General features: G+C 39.9%; 1 protein-coding gene across 4 annotated transcripts in view; it reads right to left on the bottom strand.

The window, feature by feature from the left end:
- Positions 1–21,557, bottom strand: part of ATP8A1 (ATPase phospholipid transporting 8A1) — a 249,471-nt gene that overhangs the window by 128,761 nt on the left and 99,153 nt on the right. For all 4 annotated transcript variants that reach the window (XM_048848472.2, XM_048848473.2, XM_048848471.2 and 1 more), the window contains 6 exons: positions 20,795–20,867; positions 17,238–17,343; positions 14,522–14,604; positions 14,293–14,342; positions 3,545–3,614; positions 2,352–2,436 (listed from right to left, as the gene is read on the bottom strand). In XM_048848472.2, the coding sequence (XP_048704429.1) occupies positions 2,352–2,436; positions 3,545–3,614; positions 14,293–14,342; positions 14,522–14,604; positions 17,238–17,343; positions 20,795–20,867 (467 nt within the window). The remainder of the gene's footprint in view (positions 1–2,351; positions 2,437–3,544; positions 3,615–14,292; positions 14,343–14,521; positions 14,605–17,237; positions 17,344–20,794; positions 20,868–21,557) is intronic.

Genomic DNA, 21,557 nt, shown 5'->3' with positions numbered 1-21,557 from the left:
TAATTTTATTTATAAGGGTTTGTGCTGTAGTTTTATTGCACAGAGCTTAGATGTACTATGATAATTACTCTATAAATGGGGTACGCAGATAAGTAAAACTCATAAGTTCCTAGACAGTAAGAAATTTGTCTTTGAAAGAGTGGATGTTGACCAGGGTGATTTTGACAACATGTGCATGTTACAAGGTGTTATAAGGCTCAGGAGTCATGGAGAGGAAGACTGGGAAACTTTCACGGAGCAAGGACCACTGTTATCCCAGTTGGTTTTTTCTATGTGGAATGCATGAGTGTTTCAGGGCAATCTTAAAACCTATCAGCTCAATAGGATTAAGTGTGCTCACAGATTTTAAAAACTTGCACTCATGCACTCCACACAGAGAAAAGGAGGGAAAGAAAGGGTAAAAGTGAGAAAGTGGACTGGAAAGGAAGAGCGAGAGAAAGAGAGAGAGGACTTGCAAGACTGGGGTTCAAGTCCTTTTTCTGCTGCAGACTTCCTGTGTAACCTTGGGAAAGTACTTAGTCTTTCTGTGTCTCACTTCTCTATCTGTAAAATGGGGATAAGAGTACTACTTTGCCTCACAGGGATATTGTAAGGATAAAGATATTGCCACCTACTGTGGTAACGGGGGTCATATAAGTACCCAAGATATACAGAACTATTTTCCCCCCTCACTGGGAGGAACTGCCCAGAGAGAGGATGGAGAAGAGCATCCTATGTGGAGAGCCCAGCTTGAGTGGTTAATACCAGCAGAAACCTGGCTGGAGTGACAGTGCTCCCCATCAGGCCAGCAACTGTACTAACCAAGTCCATCCCTACCCCCGTGGCCTAACGGTGCAGTTGTGGAATGGGGGAAGAGCAGCCTGGAGCCATTTCTCCCATCTGGGACCAAAGCAGGGAAAAAGGGCTCTGGACTTCCTCAGGAACAACAGAGGTTAATTTATATTTCCTACCATACAACCAGAAAATCCTGCAATCTGTTCTGCAAAAGGAGCTAACAATAGATTGTTTATGCTTCACCTTCAGTGTTACAGCACCCAGGGGGGCAGAATCATTATAGCCCCATGGATAATTATAAATATTGATAATTTAATTAGGTTTTTATTTGTTGCATGAACAATTAGTAAAATAAATCTCTTAAAATTTTCTTAAAGAACTTAGAAACAAATTTTATTAAAGTTATATCAAAATGAAGGAACATCTGCAGTTGAGTTTCCTGTAATAACCTTAATTTTGCTCCTTATACATCCATCTTTTCCTGTTGCACGGATGAATTAGAATACTATGGTCCTTTATTGTATGTTATAACCCATGACCAACTTGCTTTCCTCTATCAGGCACAGAAAGACTTCAGAGCAGCATCTGGGAAGCACTGTGGCCCACTGGATTGGGACTCAGGAGATCTAGGTTCTATTCCTGGCTCTTCTAGGGGCCTGCTGGGTGACCTTCAGAAAGTCATTTTACTTATATGCCTCAGTTTCCCCTTCTGTAAAATGGAGGTAATGATACTTACCTCCTTTGTAAAGTGCTTTTAAGATCTACTGATGAAAAGTGCTATCTAAAAGCAAGGGTGTATACAATATCAGTATTTTCTATTGCAGAGGTTTTTTTCCTGCCTGCATCGAAAGTGTGGTGTTTTCTAGTGACTTTTAATTTTGTTTGAAGTGTCCATTGTTTGATGAGGATAGGTACTTATTGTCTTTATAGACAGCCTTTTCAAGCCACTTATAGATTCTTATTTGTGAACCCAAATATATCCCTTCAATGGCCACTGAATAGCTGTTAGAGAGATGATTCTGCTAGACCACTGGGGATACAGAGACATGACAATTGAGGTGGGTATGGGAGGAATCCGTGGTGTTATCAGTAATGGAGTCACTCCTGTAATATAAAGCAGCCTTAAAGCAAACTTAACTGCATGGGGTGGATGGATGGCCTCTCTGTGCAACGTCATCATAGTGTCAACATTGATTCCTGAACCATCCTCATCCCACTCCCTCCAACCTCCTTCCTCTCCTTCCCAAAAGTTAGAGGTTGGGAGAGATCAAAATTAAAGGTTGCAAAAGAGTCTGCATTCTAATTTAATGGAATCACTGCTGTGACTCCATAATACATTTCAACTGCACAACTGAATTTTAAAAGCCTCTACTTCGGCTGATTCTACCTGTTTTATCTGTCTAGATTTGTGAACATAGTCTCTTCAGGAAAGGGACCATCTTTTTCAGAGGCTACAGGAGTTTAATAAACATACATATAATAAATTATAACCATATAATAAAAGCTGAAATTTATAGTACCTATGAGAATTGAGAGGTTTTATTTCATATTGTTTTATATCAAGCACTATTACTCACCTTCTGTAGCAAACTGCTCTAAATGTTTTAAAGTAATTTCCTTGTATTTTGAACTCTCGGCCAGACGGTCATAAATTACTGTATCCTACAATGCAAACAGAACAAAAGGTACAATAAACCAAAGCAAGCAGGTTTCACTGATGTGGCAACAATAACAGAAATTCTGGAAAATAGGCAGAAAAAATATGTAACACTATATCAAAGTATTTCAGGGCCAAGCAACACAAATAGAAGTATATTTCTTGTTCTGGAGGGGAGAAAAGAGGAGGACTTTCTGAGCCCTCAGGGTCTGTAGATCTCCACACCTTCTCCTAATCTGGAATTATTTTGGGGTTTTCTGTATATTTATTTCTCCTCACCTTTCATACATACTTTTCTCCCCTTACTCCACCCTTCATGTTCCTTTGCTCTCCCTCTACCCCAAATTTAAGTACAGAGTGAAACTGATGCTTAGTAGCTTTCATTCTCACTTCTACTTGGCCAACAAAAAAGCTGTGCATAGAGTTACACAATAACATTATTTCATTAATTTTCATTTGGAAGGATAAGGAATGTTGAATATCATCAATCCTATATTCAATTTTTATAAACACTGAAGAACTGGTTTTAAAACTGATTTCAGATTATAGATCAGTAATTCCTTTGATGAATCACTTTAGGCACATGGTGTACAAACTGCACCATTCTAGGATGCGTTGTGACTCAGACATACCTTACTCCAAAGGAACAATAATTTACTGTTGACCTAATATTATCAGTAAATTATTATTTCCTCTCTCCTCCTTGGGCTAGTGAACAGGGGGTAGAGCTAAGGCTCCACCCATTCCCTGGCAATTCCCTTCCCATCTGCTCCAGAGAAGGAATAAATAGGTGAGCAGTGGTCTGGGTATCCCAAGTAGAGATGTACAGTGGGGAGGGTTCCTATTTTCCCAGACAGTCATGTAGTACAATTCACAATTTAGCTCTTAATCCTGGCACATAATTTTAATATATAATATAGCTAATTAAATTGAAAAAAGTCATGACTGAAACCCACAGTTTTTTAAATTTTAGATCTGACTTCGGCTGATCGTGCAATAACTGCATACTGTAATTATTTCAATTATTTATTTTTCTGTATGTCTATAGCATACTCATTTACAAATTAACAGATTCACATTACTGTACGGTAATTTAACTAAAATAAATCTTACCGCTCCTTTACAGTACAGTCTTAATTTCCCTGATGGTGTGCGAACAATCACAGACATTCTTTTCCTAGTGCTGGAAGAGAGATAACATTGCAATCCATCAACATCACCAACCTTTTTCATCCATCAATAAAAAATAGAATACTTGAAAATGTGCATTTATATATTTATAGATACACATCATACTAATTGTACAGTATATAAATCGGAGGTAATTGTATCTACTAGTCCTACCACTAGCTTTTCCTCCTCCTCCATGAAACTGGGGGCAGAAATGAAGAAAAAATGGTTACTTACCACAGTAACTGTAGTCTTTTGAATGTGTTCTCTCTGCACATCCCCACTTGCAGGAAGCATTCCAGGGCACACTGAGGTATAGGAACCTTCAGTGAAGCAGTACCCAATGACATCTAATGAGTGCCCTCACAGAGCACAAAATATTTGGAGCAAGATTATAAAAAAAGTCATGTACTCTGGACCACCTCTGCTCCTTCTTCCATGGGCACGAGGTGTGTCATAGGTGCAAGACCTCAAGACCCCATTACACTCAAGTACTGCTGAATGGGACAGGGGATAAGTTGGAGATGTGCTGGGGAAAGAATGGAGCTTGCCTAGAGTGAATTGTGTTCTGTTCATCTCCAGACAGCACAATGACCCCTAGGGAACCTTTACAAGCAGTCATAAATTAAAATAACCCTGGAGTATGTTCTAACTTATGCTGAAGGCTGAATCAGCATTCAGTTGCCTTCAGAACTAGGGTGGGAGAGAGGAGGCATAAAAGTTGCCTTAAGTCACCTTTGTGTCGTCCTTCCCCTCCTTTGGGTCCTGCACTGGATACACCTTGGCAGCACCTGAGGATATGGGTCTAAATGTGCAACTACCTAGCTTGTATATTACACTGTAACTTAAGGGAATTTTGGCTCAAACCCCAAAATTCATTCCAGCGATGCACAGAAGGTTCCCACACCCACAGCTAGTTGTAGAAAAGAAGGAAGTGAGGTGGTTGAGATGCCCAAGTGAGGTGGTTTTATAACCCAAGTTTTAAATATTTTGGGCCAGGAGAGAACAATTACACATCACCAAAGGGCACTGCTTTATAGAAGGTTCTTGAACCCCAGAGGCATCAAGGGATGCATCCAAAGGTGGAAATGTGCATTGACTATCTTGAAGAAAAGATAAGTACTTATCCTTGTAGCATCCATGGCTCTTCAAGATGTTGTTGTCTGTGGGATCCCACTTTAGGTGCACACACACCCTGAGCACACAAGATCAGAAACTTTTGAAGAGCACTTTCCATTGGCCCATGCCTGCAATATGCATGTCCTCGTGTTCCCTGACCCAGTAGCACAAAGAGCAGAGCAGCCACAACCATCTCTTAGTTCCCTCACTAATTCAGAATCCTAGATAAGGTGGTCTCAGAAAAAAACAAAGATGGAGGGATCTACACAGACAACAGTATCTCTAAGAACCACAGGCCTTGTCCTGTTAAGATAGTTTAACAAAACTCTTGAAATGTCCAAAGTGTGGAGTTTCTTATCTATCAGGAAGAAATGGGGTTTTGGAAAGAAAACAGGTAAATTAATAGATTGGTTCAAATTAAAGTCTGACAGAGCAGTGGGAATAAATTTGGAGTGAGGTCTTACCACCATCTTATCTTTGTGGAATGTTGCATAAAATGGGTTTGCCATGAAAGTTTGGAGTTCATTAACCTTCCTGGCTGATGTAACTGTGACTAAAAAGGCCATCTTAAAAGTAAGGAGTTTAAAGAGCATTCAGAAAGAGGAATGAAAGGGGGAACCATTAAATTTCTAAGGACAACATTAAGATCCCATATCAGAAGGGATTCCCTAAAGTATGCCATAACCCCTTTAGAAATCTGGGTACTGTGGGATATAAAAACTGAGTATAACAGTACTACGGGTGGCATACTGAGATCACTGCAATGTAGTTTTTCATGGAACTGAAAGAGAGTCAGTGTTACAGATTCAGAATATAGTTAAATATTTTTGGTACGAGGGTTTTCAACAGGTCAAGGTTGTGTTGGGCTGCACAAATCTGAAAATATTTTCCATTTAGAGGAGTAAGTTTTCCATTCGGAAACTTTTTACTTAGCAAAAGGCACTTGTAGAGAGCAATCTCTGTCAGTAGTACTAAACCAACCAACATCCAGGCTGCCAGATGTAGTGACTTTGGGTCTGAATTAAGTTTTGACCTTTTGTTCTGTGATAGTATGTTTGGAGAACCAAAGTGGTATGGGAGGCTGGACAGACATTTTGAGGAGATCTGTTAGCCTGAATTTTCTCGGCCAATATGAAGCTATCAGGATTTGGAATTGGTGGAAATATGTACATGAAATCCTGATCCCACAGTAAGGAAAGCATCTTGTAATGATCCCAGACTCATGCCACCCATGTCATGACCCCACAGGTCTTGAACTTGGGTCCACATGGTTCCCAGTTGACTGTTGCCTCCCTGCTCTTACCCAGTGGCTCACTACTAACTAACTAAATAGGCCTTGCCTACACTAAAGCTGTAATTGATCTAAGTGACGCTAGTTAAGTTGTATAACTTGGTCAACGTAACTAACATCGACTTAAAAGCGGTGTCTATACAATGCATGTGGATTGGAGAGCAGTGATGGGGAGTACTGAAGTCGAGAGGACAGTGCTCTCCCATCGACTTAGTGCATCTTCACCAGACCCAAATTAACGCAGCTGCATCAATGGCAGTGGCATCGATTTAGCTGCGTAGTGAAGACAAGCCCTGAGTGCTGAGATCATGAAACCTGAAGTTACACCAGGGAGGCTTCCCCTGGGCTCTGACTGGAGCAACATTTGGACCTCTGATTTGTCAGAGCTTCCTATTTAACCCAAAGAGAGGCACAAAAAGTTGTCTGCACAACTGGGCTCTAATTGGCTGCTGCTCAGACCCCTTGCTCAGCCCTACAGACTCTGACCTGCCTGATTCCTGGTATCCTGACCTTGGCCTGACTCTTGGTGACCCAAATAGTATCTGATCCCATCCAAATTAGTTCATCTGACTCCTGCCTGGTTCCTGGTAACCTGAACATGATCCGCCTGAAACAGGTCACAAACTATCAGAGATGGCCCCCTATGTCCCAGCCCCAACACTCCTCCTGGAACCAGGTCGCTAACCACTAGACCTAACTGCATACTTCCTGGCCCAGACACTCAGGAACAAAACATTGTACATTTCATGTTGTCTTTTGGGACAAACAAATCTATAATGAGATTTAGTTACTGATGAAATATTGGTTTGATGATGACAATTTGTGATTGGTGATGGATTGTCTACTTAGGCAGTCTGGCAGACTGTTGCTGACTCCTGGAGGATGAAGAGAAATTGGGGTTATCCCATGTTGTTGACACCATGTTCATAATGTGATTAATTCCTGACACAGGGGTGATGCACAGGTGCCTCCTTGCTTGTTTATAGAGTACATTGCAGATGAGTTGTCTTAATAATTTGCACTGTAGAATTCTGTAGAGCAGGGTGGAACACTATGTAAGCTAATCTGACTGCTCATATTTTTAGGATATTTATTTGAAGAATCAAGTCCTTTTGAGACCAAGTCCATTGTATCTGCAGGTGTTCCGGTGTTTATCCCAACCTGTTCCTGTTGCATCTGTGATCAACATCTTTTCAGGTGGAGGTGTGGAGAAGCGCACCTCCATCCAAACGTTCCTGGAGTGTAGGTGTGGAGAAGTGCACCTCCATCCAAACGTTCCTGGAGTGTAATGACCAGCTCAGTGAAGACAGGTTGTGAGCTGAGATCACAATTCACATATTAATTTGATGTCTTGTATGATGATACACTGATCTTAGCCAGCCTTGTAATGGATGTGGTTGAACTTTGGCTAGTGGCATCACACACACACAAGCTGACATGTTGCCCATAAGTATGAGGCAGTTTCTGATTGTATTTGTAGCATATGATTTGATATTGGTGACTACAGCTTGAAGAAAAACAACTCTGACTACAAATTAACAAAAACATACCTCTCAGAAGATGATGTGGGCTCCTATTAATTCTATAATTTGTGAAGAGATGAGACTTTTTCCCCCATAATTCTCCATGAATCTCAGCTGTCTGAATAGGTGAAAGACATAGTTCAGGGCTGTGGTGACTTCCTGATGATATCAGCCTTTGATCAGACAATAGTCTAGATATGGATAATCCTTAATGCCTAATCTCCTCAGATGTGCTGATACAACAGCTAGACATTTTGTAAAGCCTCTCGGTGCTGTGGATAGACCACATAGTAGCACTCTGTATTAGTAGTCATTAGGCCTCTTGTGAATCACAGGTACTTCCTGTGGGCTGGCTGGAAATATGGACATATGCATCTTGTAGCCTGAGAGCCATGAACCAGTCTTGAGCCTGAAGGGAAGGGATGGCAGAGGAATCTGTGATAGTGTGTATATTTGTTCAGGCGTCTCAGGTCTACGACAGGACAAATATCCCCTTTTTTCTTTGGGATACGGAAATACCAGGAGTAGAAGCCTCTTCCCTTGTACTCCAGAGGTTTCTCTTCCGTGGCTCCTAGATTAAGTACAGGAGCCACTTCTTCCTTTAGCTATTTTTTGTGAGGTTACCTGAAGAGGGATTGGGAAGGAGGGTGAATGTATGTGAGAGGTGGGGGTTCCTAAAATAAGGAATGAAATTAGATGGAATAGCCATGGGAGGGAGACTACTTCTAGTGCTTAAATGTCTGTTATCATAGGCCATGACTGATGGAAGAAAGCAAGATAGCACCCAAAAGGCAGGGCTGGGTCCTAAGTAGCTCAAGCATGGCTCTCGACCCTTGCATCAAACCTGCTGCCTGGAAGCAGGTGTAGAATAACCAATGGTCAAGGAAGATAGTCTCCTTCAAGAAAATGTTGGCTTCTTCCTGCGCAGGTATCAAAAAATCTGTGAAGGGGAAACGTAGGTATCTTCTGCCTGGATTGCCTCTGATATCTAAAGGGCACATAGTTTGGGGCTGAAATGCAGATGACCAAGGAATGAAGTACTCTGGAATCTCTGAGGGAGCGCAGTGTGTCATCCATATACACAATGAGTAAGTCTGTGCCCTCAAGGGGCAAATCCTTGATCTGTGTGTGGTCATAGTGATGGCCATGAATAAAGTTGCAGTGATGCTGATGAATAGGTCTTTCTTCCAAATAGGTCTAATTTTTTTGGAATCTTTGCCTTTGGGGTGCTCTTAATCTGTCTGAACTTTTCATAAACTGCAGAATGTATGTAACACCGCTCAAACACATTTTGGGGTATCCAACATTTTTGTTCTGCTCCTTTAGCCAGAAGAGGCAGTTTAGTTGATGGCTGCCACAGGGTTTTAGCTTGATCTAAGACAGGGGCTCTCCAACTTCATTGCACCATGACCCCCTTCCGACAACAAAAATTACTACATGACCCTACGAGGGGGGACCAAACCCTGTGCTGTCCCGAGCCCCAATGTCCCAGGTGAGGGAGCCAAAGCCAAAGCCCCACCACGCTGGGCAGGAGCAAAGCTGAAGACCAAGGGCTTCAGCTTCAGCCAGGAGGCCTGTTATCTGAACTCTGCCACCCAGGGCTGAAGCCCTTGGGCTTCGGCACTGGGCGGTGGGGCTCAGGCTTCAGCTTTGGCTCCCAGCAAGTCTAATGCCAGCCCAGGTGACCTCATTAAAATAGGGCTGGGACCCACTTTGAGAACCACTGATAAGAAGCCCTTATAGATAAGGAGTACTACGCTAGCAGGCACTGATGAACTTAGATGGAGAGCAGCTCCTGTCATCAGGTGCCAGTACCAGACCTGAAAAACACCACTTCACCAGGAGAGGATGATAACAGGTCTCAGAGATGAAAGATGTTGCTCCTGAGACTCCAGTGCCTGTCCCTCCTTCTAGTTGCTCCTGTTCTTCCCTGTTTGCAGCCAGGCATCTGGCAATATATGCAAAAGGGGATTGAGACCTTCGGCACTTCCTTGAAAGATAAGAAGGAGATCAACTCCTGGGTCCCCTGGAAGGAGGTCTCCAGTATGCCCAGTAGGAAAAAGGTGGTGCATTACATTTGTAAAGGTTGGTTCAGATGCAACTGACCAGGCCATTGCCATGTTTGAGGTGGATGTACTGGAGCTCTCTAGTCTGTAGAGAGACACCTTTTTCCAACCTTTGTGAACTGAGGGGAAAAGGCTCAGCTTGATGGAGACAGTGTGTCCTGGTGATGAAGATGAAGAATAAACATCACTGAAAGGCAGTGCCAACCTTTGAGGTGACCTTTGGCTCTGTTATTGTCATCTATCATTGGAATCAACTTTTGTTGGGAAAAGAACATTTTGTTCTTTTCTATAGAAGAACATACATATGTGACTGAAAGATCTCTATAGTTTTTTTATATCTACTAGGATGAATCCTAGGTCCAAGGTCTTATTAAAATATTGTCCAAGAAGGAATGGACAATCAGCACTCTAATATACTCTGCACTGGCATAACTCTGCCACTGAAGTCAATGGGAGTTTTATTATTGACTTCAATAGAACCAGTTAGGTCAATGTTAAGAGCTTTCAAAAATCCCAAACTTAGTCCTTCCCCTTTAAGGTAAACATAGGGGCTATGAGCATTCTTGTAAAGACCCTTTGGGTATGTCTACACTGCAATACAACACCCATGGCTGGTCCACGTTAGCTGACTCAGGTTCATGGGGCTTGGGCTGTGAGGCTATAAAACTACAGTGTTGAGGAGCTTAAATATGGATTTAGGAACATTACCTTAGGCATCCAGTTTTGAAAATTAGAAAAAAAAAAAAAAAACCACAGTTCGTTAATGAGACATCCAACCTTGCTTGCACTGCTAAGCCCTAGCTGGAAGATATTGGCTGGCTTTAGTCCAGGATGAGAAAGGGAGGGAGAGAGCACCCACTTTTCAGTTCACTCAACTTATAAGAGAAGCCCCACACTGAAGATAATACTCAAAATTTAGATGCATGTTTTGGGATAAAAATGAGGTAGGAACTGGTATATATATCACCCTACTACCCCATTCCCCTCTAAGCTAACCAAGTTCATTTTAGGCCTATCCCTGGAGTACCTACCGTAATGGCTGAACTCAACATGCCTTTCAGCTATAATTTGTATCATCACTAAGACTCTCAGTCTGCAGGAAAACTGTGGAACTATCCCCAGCTCTTTTTAGCCTCAACTCAATACATCCGAGCAAACTTTGTATCTGGATGTGTGCAAGGATGATATAAACTACTTTAGTGATGATCAGATAAGGTCCTCCTAACTGACGTCAGGTTCTACTCCCCACACTGTTTTATTATTAGTCTACCATAGGAATTTCATTAACTTAAGGGGGTTCCAGTCACTGAACTATACTGTCACCAGTTTACTACCATAGGAATTTCATTAACTTAAGGGGGTTCCAGTCACTGAACTATACTGTCACCAGTTTACTGGAATAGTGTAGTTATCTTTTCTCCATATACATTCCTCATAACTAATGGGGGAGCAACAGCAGCAAAAACCTATTCCAAAATAGATCAATTGCAGCATAAGGAAATAAACTGAAAAAAAAATCACTTTTCTCCTCTGCCATAATTTCAGCAAAAGTCTGGTTCTGCTGAACAACTCATAGTGGCAGGCATTCTGGTGAATCTGGTTAATGTCTAGCTTGTGTCACTGTTAAGGAGAAATGGCTTAAATTTTCCCAACAATTTTTTTCATTAAAAAATGGCCTCTCAAAATTGAAACTTTTCATGAAAAATTTAAATTTTTGTTTTTCAAAATTTTTAGAAAAAATATGGAAACAAATGTAGACTGTTTTTGTTTTGCAAAATTATTTTTATTTTTCCATTTATTTCTCTTTTCCCTTTTTGTTTCATTTTCTGTTTTACCACTGTGTATCTTTTTATTAGTCCAATTAATCATACTTTTTTCATAGTTTTCTGACTGGAGTACAACTACTCATGGAGTCTGCAAGCATATAATTTGCCCAATCTCTGACAGAAGGGGGACCTTCCCACACATCTTGTTGTTTGGTCTTGATCCTGCACCAATCAAGTCAATTGGAGCTTTGCTACTGACTTCAACGAGCACAGGAGTAAGCCTCTAGTAAGGGAACTAAGCCGGGAATTCAGACTGAAACACTGTTTTCAGACATAACACTGTTTTCTCTTTGAAACTGTTTTCTCACACACTGTTCTATTAGTTTACTGCTGGCAGTGTGTGCTTCACCATGTGGAGGGAGAGGGCTTTCGAAAGCTGAGGGCTCTTGCCACACCCAACTGCATGGACACATGGGCCAATGGTTAAAGCATTGAATATATGTCCATTACTTCATACTGTCAGCATTAGCAGCAACTCACTCATTTTGATAACATGCCTTGCTGTGCACCTGTGACTGAAGAAACATATATTAAAAATACCTTGGAACAACTGAAACATGTCACAGAGGAGCAGCTGATGCCCCGTCACTGTCACCTGGTTTTGTGGCCTCTGACAATGTTATAAAAATCAGAATAGCATTGCATATAAAGAAAGACAGAAGAATCCTGGAATCTTTTACACTGAAAGCATGTATCTACCACAAGAGCCAAAGGACTAAGCTAGCAAGACTTCAGATGCTCCAGAAAAATCTGTTGCTTCAGGGGTGACTGAGTCACACCATGGTATTGTGGATTACCAACGATCCCCATCAGAGGAAGCTAATCTGAACTGCCTGAGGTCCACAGCCATTCATAGTCATATGCTGGTAGGGTTGAAAATCACACCCACAGTGCTAAATACAATACAATAAAAACTTATGCTTCCTAATAGTACATAATCACTTCTTTTCTACTCATAGGCACATACCTTATGATTAGCACAATTTTCACACTCCACAAGACTATGCACTGTAGCTTTAACCCTACTTTCCTGCACTTGCCCTTTTCTACATACCTCGTTACCAACTATCCTTTCAAAGTACTGTTGTGGATGTTTGGTGTAGCAGTGTGTTGTACCTGGACTGAGGTAAAAAAACCCTTTATTCAGCTTATGCTGGAAGGCAGCAAAGGGTTGCAAAAGTTACATCTACATAGGATCAGCTGCCTACTTTTCAAGAAAACAAAGCCATTTACAGTATCTGTAATTCTTGTTCTCAGAAAGTATAAATTGTAATAGATTACTTCTCTGAGGGTGCATGCTCCTCTCACAGAAATGTTGGGCAGGCTCAGAGCTCAAAATTCTGAAGTTGTTGGATCCAACAGGGAACATTTTGCACTTCTGCTGTGGAATAATAGTGACCCCTAGTGCCTCCAGTAAGTCTAAGCAAATATTAAAGAACTGGAAAGTAAACTGTGAAAGTTCTGATTTAAGTGGGTGAGTGTGTGAGTGGTAAGCTACTGTAACTTATTTCTTTAGAGAACAAGATTCACAGGTAAGTAGTTTTCATTTATCTAAAAAGCACAAGTGGTATCTAATAACCATTCCTGGCAACTCACAAGCTTTAAAAATGTTTATAAAACCTATAAAACAGGTAAAGATTAACAGGAAAAAGGGAAGGGAAACCTGTACTCCCATTCTATATAAATACTGCACATCGCTGTAACTGTCAGGCGAGTTGCAAGGCACTTTTTGCCACATACCTATTAACTTCTTACAACAAAAATGAAGGTTATATATAGAATCAATACAGGATGAAGTAACTTGCTCTGTCATTTTGTTCCTTTCCTCATCTATGCTTCCGTCAGCTATATTTTGTAACTTTTCATCTTTTTAGGTGTCCCTGTTTCACCTCCCACTAGTTTTCTATGCATTTTCTCCTTTTAAAATATAAGTATTTCTCTACTCAAACCATCTTCTTCAATATCAGCTTCTTTTCCAGTTGGGCTAGTCTCCCTTACGTGATTGTTGTTCAATATTTTCTCACTTTGTTCTTTCACCAGTTTCCTCTTCCCTTTGCCCATTCTTCACTGGTCTTCACTTCATTAGGCCTCATTTTTCTTCAATTCTCTTTCCTTCGATCCTCCTCCTCTTCTTAGAGGCAACTTTCCCTGAAACACCTCCTTTGGCCTTTTCACCATTCCTGGCCTCCAAACTCACACTTGAGTTCTACCCTCTCTGGTCCTTCACCTTAACCAAATCAATCACAGCTCCAGTGCAAGTCCTCTATGTACGTGTGCCTCTCTCTCTCCTTTCTCTTTTTCCTCCAGGTCTGCCTGAGGTCAGTATAATGCTTCCTCCACTTATAAAACTCCTCCTCACCCTCACTGTGTCAGGGTAAGCAATCAGACAATTCACACACTTTAAGTTAAGCACGTGCTTAAGCCTTTGTAAAAGCAGGTCCTCAATTTCATATCCTGAGTCCTTCCACATGTACTTTCACATATCACATTCCATATACAGATACACTTTACAAACAAAATTGCACCTTACTTCCTTATGCGCACATACACAACTCCAGCAGAACACTGAGAGATCACATACTGAATGGAAAATTCCATTTATTTTATACACACACTACCAGTGGAACAATGGTATACCATCAGTTATAATGTGAGAATATATACTATAGAGCTAAAGCACAGTACATATTATAAAGTTTCCAAATAAAGTACAAAACCCTTAGTCTTTTTCAAGTCTGAACATATGCTATCTCTATACTAAACCCACTATTTTATCCATCAAAGAAAAAATCAGCAGAGTATATATGCACAAAAATGACACTAACAAATAGAAAACAAAATATATCAAATGCTTATTTTGCATTACCTTGTAAATTCCAGCACATTTAGCAATTCATATCTTTCCTCATGGCCAAGCTGGAAAAAAGACATTTTTGTTCTTGAGATTTAAGCTTTTTTTTTTTTTTTTTAATAAAAGACTAGCAACTACTTTTTGGCATAAACCTATTGGACTAAATTGTATTAAATATGTAAACTATTTCATATTCATGCCAAAATATTAATAATAAATAATAGCATAATTTTAATATACTTACAGAGTCTATAATTACTGAGTCAGGTGTCCTTCCAGTGAATACAAAATGAAGATGTTTGGCTGCTCTGACCAATGCTCCTTCATCTGCAACAAACCAATTTCAATTTTTTTTTAATAGATTGAGAAACTAACAAGAAAAAGAATTTTCAAGTTTTAAATACCTTTTAAGTATTGTAGGATAAACAACAAAGACAGGCAGATTTGTACCTGTTCAAATTTTCCAGTTATTCTTTTACCTCATCAATAAATAAATCATTTAGAAGGTCTTCCTTCCTCAGTGCTCAAATTTTCTTTATTGTTCTTGAAAAAAGTTCAGTTTCTCAGCTATTTCCGAGTCATTGTAAATGTTACCCTCATTTAACAGCAGTCCTACTATTCTTTCCTCCTTTTCTTTTTCATTTTATATATTTGTATAATCCCTTATTACCTCTGACTAGCATTAATTCTTTTTGCTTTTCTGACACCCTTATTTTTTCCTCCTCAAACCATAACTGACTCTAAAAATTCTTGTTTAGGTGCCTCCCTGGTTTCCCATGTTGAGTACAGGTACTCTATTTCTCATGTATCTGAGTAGCCTCTACTGGCATCACACCGGCCAATTCCTATTAATTGTCTTCTTTTCAAAGGATCTGTACTCTGTGCCTTCTTAATTATAGTGCTTTTCAAAATTTCTTATAGAATTTGAAAACTTTCCTCCACTGAACCCTACTCACTGAATTTCTTGTTTTCCCCAAAATTTGCTTTGCTGAAATTTAAAATATAACATTGGGACAATGCTGCAATTCTGTGACCCCATTCCTTACTACTGTATATGGACTGAAAATATGATTATTCATTTAAATTTGTAAAACTGAAGTAGCTCATATTCAACATTTCTAAACTTCCCTATTATTCTTGCATTCTCTGGTAAGTTGTCCCCTTTTGGTGTTTTAGTTTCAGACGAGAAGTTGACACTACCAGTCTACCTGTGCTGGAGTCTTCTTGCCTCTTAGAAGGCCCTCTGAAAAACATGAAACTATTTTTTGCTAGGTACATCTTAGAAGCTGCTCCATTAACTGCTGCACTGCTCCAAAGGAGCCACCACATCAGAGGCAGCACAGGAAAAAATTTCATAGGAGAATTATTTTCCTTTAGGTTGAAAGAGCAACCTCCAATGAGAAATAATAACCAAAGCCACAGCTAAATTTTACCCGGGTGTCTAAGGGTATGTCTACACTGCATCGGGATTGCAGAGCCTACACTGCCACCCCATTACCCATTGTTAATTTAAGCCATTAACTTTTAACTTCAGTGTACATATCACTTAATCAAAGAACTGGAAGGGATCTCAAGAGGTCATCTAGTCCAGTACCCTGCACTCATGGCAGGACTAATTATCATCTAGATCATTCCTGACAGGTGTTTGTTTAGCCTGCTCTTAAAAAGCTCCGATGATGGAGATTCCACAACCTCCCTAGGCAATTTATTCTGGTGCTTAACTATCCTGACAGTTTGGAAGTTTTTCCAAATGTCCAACCTAAACCTCCCTTGCTGCAATTTAAGCCCATTGCTTCTCCTATCCTCAGAGGTTAAGAAAAACAATTTCTTTTCCTCCTCCTTGTAACAACCTTTTACATACTTGAAAACTGTTATGTCCCCGCTCAGTCTTCTCTTTTTCAGACTAAACAAACCCAATTTTTTCCATCTTCCCTCATAGGCCATGTTTTCCAGACCTTTAATCATTTTTGTCACTCTTCTCTGGACTCTCTCCAATTTGTCCACATCCTTCCTGAAATGTGGAACCCAGAACTGGACTATATACTCCAGTTGAGGCCTAATCAGTGTGGATCAGTAGAGCGGAAAAATTACTTCTTGTGTCTTGTTTACAACACTCCTGCTAATGCATCCCAGAAAGATGTTCGCTTTTTTTTTTTTGCAACAGCATTACACTGTTAACTCAATGAGTCGCTTTTCTGCAGCTCAAGCTAATGAGTCATTGCACTGTGATAGAAATGTCAGTCTTCTGCTTCAAAACTGGCTCTTATTTAAAGTGCCATAATAGCATAGTATATTAGATACTAACAGGCAACTGTGAGTAATAAGACTATATACACATCACAAAATGCTCATGCTGATTTTTGCAAGAATCTATTTGAAAAAAAATGTCTGAAGTGTGGTTTACTGGTGTTTTAAATATTGTCTTTTCTTGTTCTGTGTTGATGTTTGGCTTATCATCAGAATTGTTGTCCTGCTTAAGAGGTTTCATTTTCCTTCCTGATGATTACTACATAGTGTTATTTTTTGTGTGTGATACTTTGTTAAGTCAATGCCATTGCTATGAAGCATCAGAGAGAGCCATAAACAGGGGTGTTAGCTTGTCTTTTGGCTTACTGAACACATTCTTCTGAATTTTATTTATATTTCTTAACTCAATCAACTTTTCGCAGCACAGCAGTTTGGGTGTTGCAATGTAGATAACAAACCACCCTTTATTATTGTACACTCTATGTGACATCTACAAATCCTCCCTAAGACATGGATTGGAAAAAAATCCCGAACAGTGCCTTTTATAGAAGTAAAAATGTATGAAACTGATCTTAAACATCACTACGTTTGCACATTTATTTAAGTTTCTGGGCAAGGGGTAGACCTAGGGGTAATTCATCAAATTCTGAATTAACATTCTTGCTGAGTGGACTGAATATTTTACAGTTCACATATAGTTATTTAGCTCTTACCTGGAGATGCTGCTTGATATATAATCTTATCACCTTCTCTTTCTGGAACAGCTGTATGACACACTGCCATCATTGTTAGAAACTCACAAATTATAGGTGCAGTTGGCTAGTCCAAAAACAGGGTAAAAAGTAACAATTAATCTGTGCACTGTTAAAATGTTAGTACATATTGGCAAATATTAATTCAGGGGAAAATCTCCTTTTCTGGTTACAAAGAATAAACATTTTAAAAATTTCTACATTTTTTTGGTTGATGACATTATACATAAACCATTTTCAACATTCACCTAATTTGTTTCACGTACATTCAAACTGCTGCTACACTTTACTTTTGTATAGTCGGTGCAAGTATTGATGCCTACAATTAAGGCTTCCCAAGTGTAATGGGGTGTTCACCTCAGACTAGCCTAGAAGAGATCAATGAGGCTGAGAAGGGACCCATTAACAGGATAGGAGGAAGGAAACTAGGTAACCTCAGTAACCCTTGAATGAAGATGGAGCCCAGCTGAGTAGGAACAGACAGGGCTAGTATAAAGACAGGAAGTTGACAGCAGAAAGGGAAAAGAGCTGCAGTAAGGGAGCCAATAGCCACTCTGTACATCACAGAGGGACGTAAGTAAACCTAAAGGAAAAGGGTGCAGGAAAAGGCTCAGGGAAATAGCAACAAGGCTTAAGACAGTGCAAACCTTGGCTACTGAATAGAGGGTCCTTGAGCTGGAACCCAGAGTAGAGGACAGGCCTGGGTTTCTCTACCAGCCACTTGGGAAGTGGCACCATCTGGGTGGTGAATGGGAAGACAGGACAACCTGAGACAGTTTGTATGGAAAGACTATGATACCCCAGAAGGGGTAAAAACACACAGTGACCTATCCGAAGGGCCAAGTCACAAAGAGAAAGCGGCAGCAGGATGCGCAATGAGCAACAGAAGGTGATGTCAGACCTGAAAAGAGCTAATTCCCAGAGCAGACAGGAGGAGATGCCGTAGCAGTGTATGAACCCTGTGGCACTAATACTTTCCATAATATAACACTGTGGTCAGTTGTTTATAATTTTGCCAAACTTCAACCATTTGGACTGAAACTATCCATGCCATGTCTAATTCAGACTGATTTACTTTGGAAATTTTCAGCAAAAATGGTTCAGACATTTCTCAGAACAAGATCAGGAAAAAATAAGTTGGTTTTCCCACATTAACAAAATTCGTGCAAATGTTTTTGTTGAGAAGCTCGAATGCCTCTATACTTAGAAGATGGACTTGAAATTCGGCCATTTAGTGTCAGGTAGTAAAACATTAATATCAATTAACAGCTCAACTGGAAATGTAAATAAATCATGTAAGTAGGCACATTAGATATGGACAAAAGTTGAATGACATACTGAAATGTTTTATTCAGTAACGTGTGCATGGTTAACACCTATTGTGAAGTGAATTCTCTTTTAATATTGTCTGGACACAGTATTTTTTATTTTACTATGGCACTATCACTGCCCATGCTGTACTTTTTCTGTGGACATATGATTTCAGGTTCCAGTCCAGTCAATTCAACACCTCTCCTGAACACTTTAAAGAAATAGCTGCTGCATTTTCTGTTAAAACTTGTGCCCAATCCCACACAAAGGGCAGACTGAAGCAAGGTCAGTCAGATTGCTTTTAGTGTGACAGTCTAAACAAAAATAATTCATTTTTTTTTTAAACTCAGCACTTTAGTTCATCTGTAGATCTCAAAACACTTCAAACTGACAGCAGGAAATCACCAATTTTAAGATCCCCAAACTCTTGCCAAAAACAGTAATTTCCCAAAAGAATTCCTAAGACGTGGAGTTGTCAATACTGAGAGTCACTTAGGAAAGATTCTTGTACTACTGCAAATGAGAAACACAGAACTCTACTAAAAGTGAGGCACTTCACCTGTAAAAACAACAATTCCCGAATACTGTACAGAATGATAAAACTCTGAGAAAATGACAATTCAAGAAATAGTATTGAAGGAGGAATGGTATAACTATATGGTAAGTCACCAATCTCAGAAACCTCTTTAGTTTCACTTTCAAAACGGGATGGCTCTGTCCTGTCCTTCGATTCAGAGCCCTGAATTCCTCCAGGAAAGAGGCACACGTTTACTAATTTCTGTTATAAGACCTGATCCAGCAAAGAACTTGAGCATTTGGTTAACTTTAAAAGTCTGTGAGTTGTCCTACTGAAGAAAATTTATATATCATCTCTCCTCCAAGCATCATAAAGTAGGAAGGACCTTTGTCTCATTTTTATTTCATTAGTTAATTTAGATGTATATAAATACATAAATGGTACCCATCCAAGGACTCTGGGCATTCTACCATCACCTAAACCACATAGATCATAAAATAAACATAACTAGGATAAAAAGTTGGTAGAAACATTTAAGAGTTATAGGTTTAAGACTGCTACCCTCAAGACCCAAAAGAATACCACCCCAGGAGCCAAACAAAAACAAACATTATCCTAAGAGGAGAACAAAAGAAATGCTATAAAAACTAAGAATACCTAATTAAGGGCTTATCTACATGGAGTCTTAGGGTATGTCTACACTAGAACTGGAAGGTGTAAATTCCAGTTTGAGGACATATCCATGCTATCCCTGATCAAGCTAGCACGCTAAAACCAGATATGTAGCCACGACAGCAAAAGCAACAGCACGGGCTAGCTGCTCTGGTACAAACTTAGGGTGGCTAGCCCCTGCCATGGCAGTGGCAATACCTGTACTGTTAAGAGTGCTAGTTCCATCAGTTAGTCCACGTATATCTCCTCAAACTGGAATTTACATCTTCCAACACTTGTGTAGACACACTCTTAGTACAGGGTAAGCCAGAGTGAGACTCTACATCGCACTAGCTTGCCATAAACTAACTAGCCATATTCACCCTGGACTGCACACTACAAGTTCCACAGTGTGCTCTGAGGTTGCACACTATAGACCTTTTAGTTTGTGGTAGCAGAGTCTACATGACCAGTTAGTGTGTGTCAAGTTCGTGCACTGTAGATTCACATACCAGTTTGCTGCGCACTAAGTCTCTCTGTAGGAAAGCCCTAAGGAATAACATCTAACTATTTACACAAGAAAAGCTGCTGATAAGTACTAGAAAAAACAGTGAGCACGAGGCACCGTTAGGACCTCCAACTTTAGTTATGGGCAGTGAGAAGGAACTGAGAATGGGACAGAATGATATCTTTGTTTGGAGGCAGGAGGTCACTAAAGGTGCATGCACCACTCCAATGCGTACTCCTCACCAGAAGTTTCCAACTTAAATACACTGAGCATACACTCACCAACAATGGAATAAATATGTGTACAAGACATCTCAAAGAACATGTGGGTATAATTACAATTAACAAACTTCCATGGCTAATGAGTACAAAAAACTTTACATGAATGGAAAGCTGGGCTATTATTTACATAGAATATAGGTGGGTTTCATATAAGTACAAAATTTCATTTCCTTTAAAGGATACTCTTTCTGTTTTACTGAAATCATTCTTTTCATCTTGTAAAATAACATTTATTTTCTATATCACGTACATGATTGCTTTGGAGATTCTCCAGCAGTGATGGATCACTAAATGGTTTCTCTTCTCCAGTCTGCGAGTCCTGACTAAGAAAAATTAAGTGGAGAAGTAAGAAGAGCATCATTAGTATTTTCTTAATCATTCATTTGAAAATCACCAATGACCACACACTAAAGCCAAACTTAATTTTTTTTCTTTATTTCTAACCATGACACTATGTTAACTGACAAATGTACACATACACAGAGTAACTGAACTGAACCCAGTCTGTATTGGATAACTCTGAAATCTAAACAACTCTCTTGATATATAAAATTACAACACAGAGGCCACTTTGGCCACTGGCTTTACTGGATGTTGTAAAAGGGACACAGTAAAAATTAATCCCAAATAAAATTATAGGTCCCAATCCTGCAATCTGTTCTCCACAGGAGCCCCTTATGCCCAGGTGGAGTCCCACTGAAGTCACAGGGACTCTGCATAGGTGCAGGGGTTTGCCCACACTGAGTAGATGGCACGATGAGGCCCCATTGTTTATTTTTATACGTGAAATTATACTATATTTACTTTTAATAATGGAACATTTGTGAGTGTCCAGCATACGCTACGAAAAAGATGCTAAAAAATATAGCATTTGTATTAGAGTTTAGTTCATCATACACAAATTTCCAAATGATACCAACATTACAATACACTTATAATATGCCAGAGTTCTTGAATGTGTCCTCTCTAACCTTCATAGCCTCTGTAGTAGAGAAAGAGGCTGAAGCCTGGGG

Source organism: Caretta caretta, chromosome 4 (assembly GCF_965140235.1).
Source record: "Caretta caretta isolate rCarCar2 chromosome 4, rCarCar1.hap1, whole genome shotgun sequence".
Lineage (NCBI taxonomy): Eukaryota > Metazoa > Chordata > Testudines > Cheloniidae > Caretta > Caretta caretta.
This window is presented reverse-complemented; position numbering and strand designations above follow the sequence as displayed.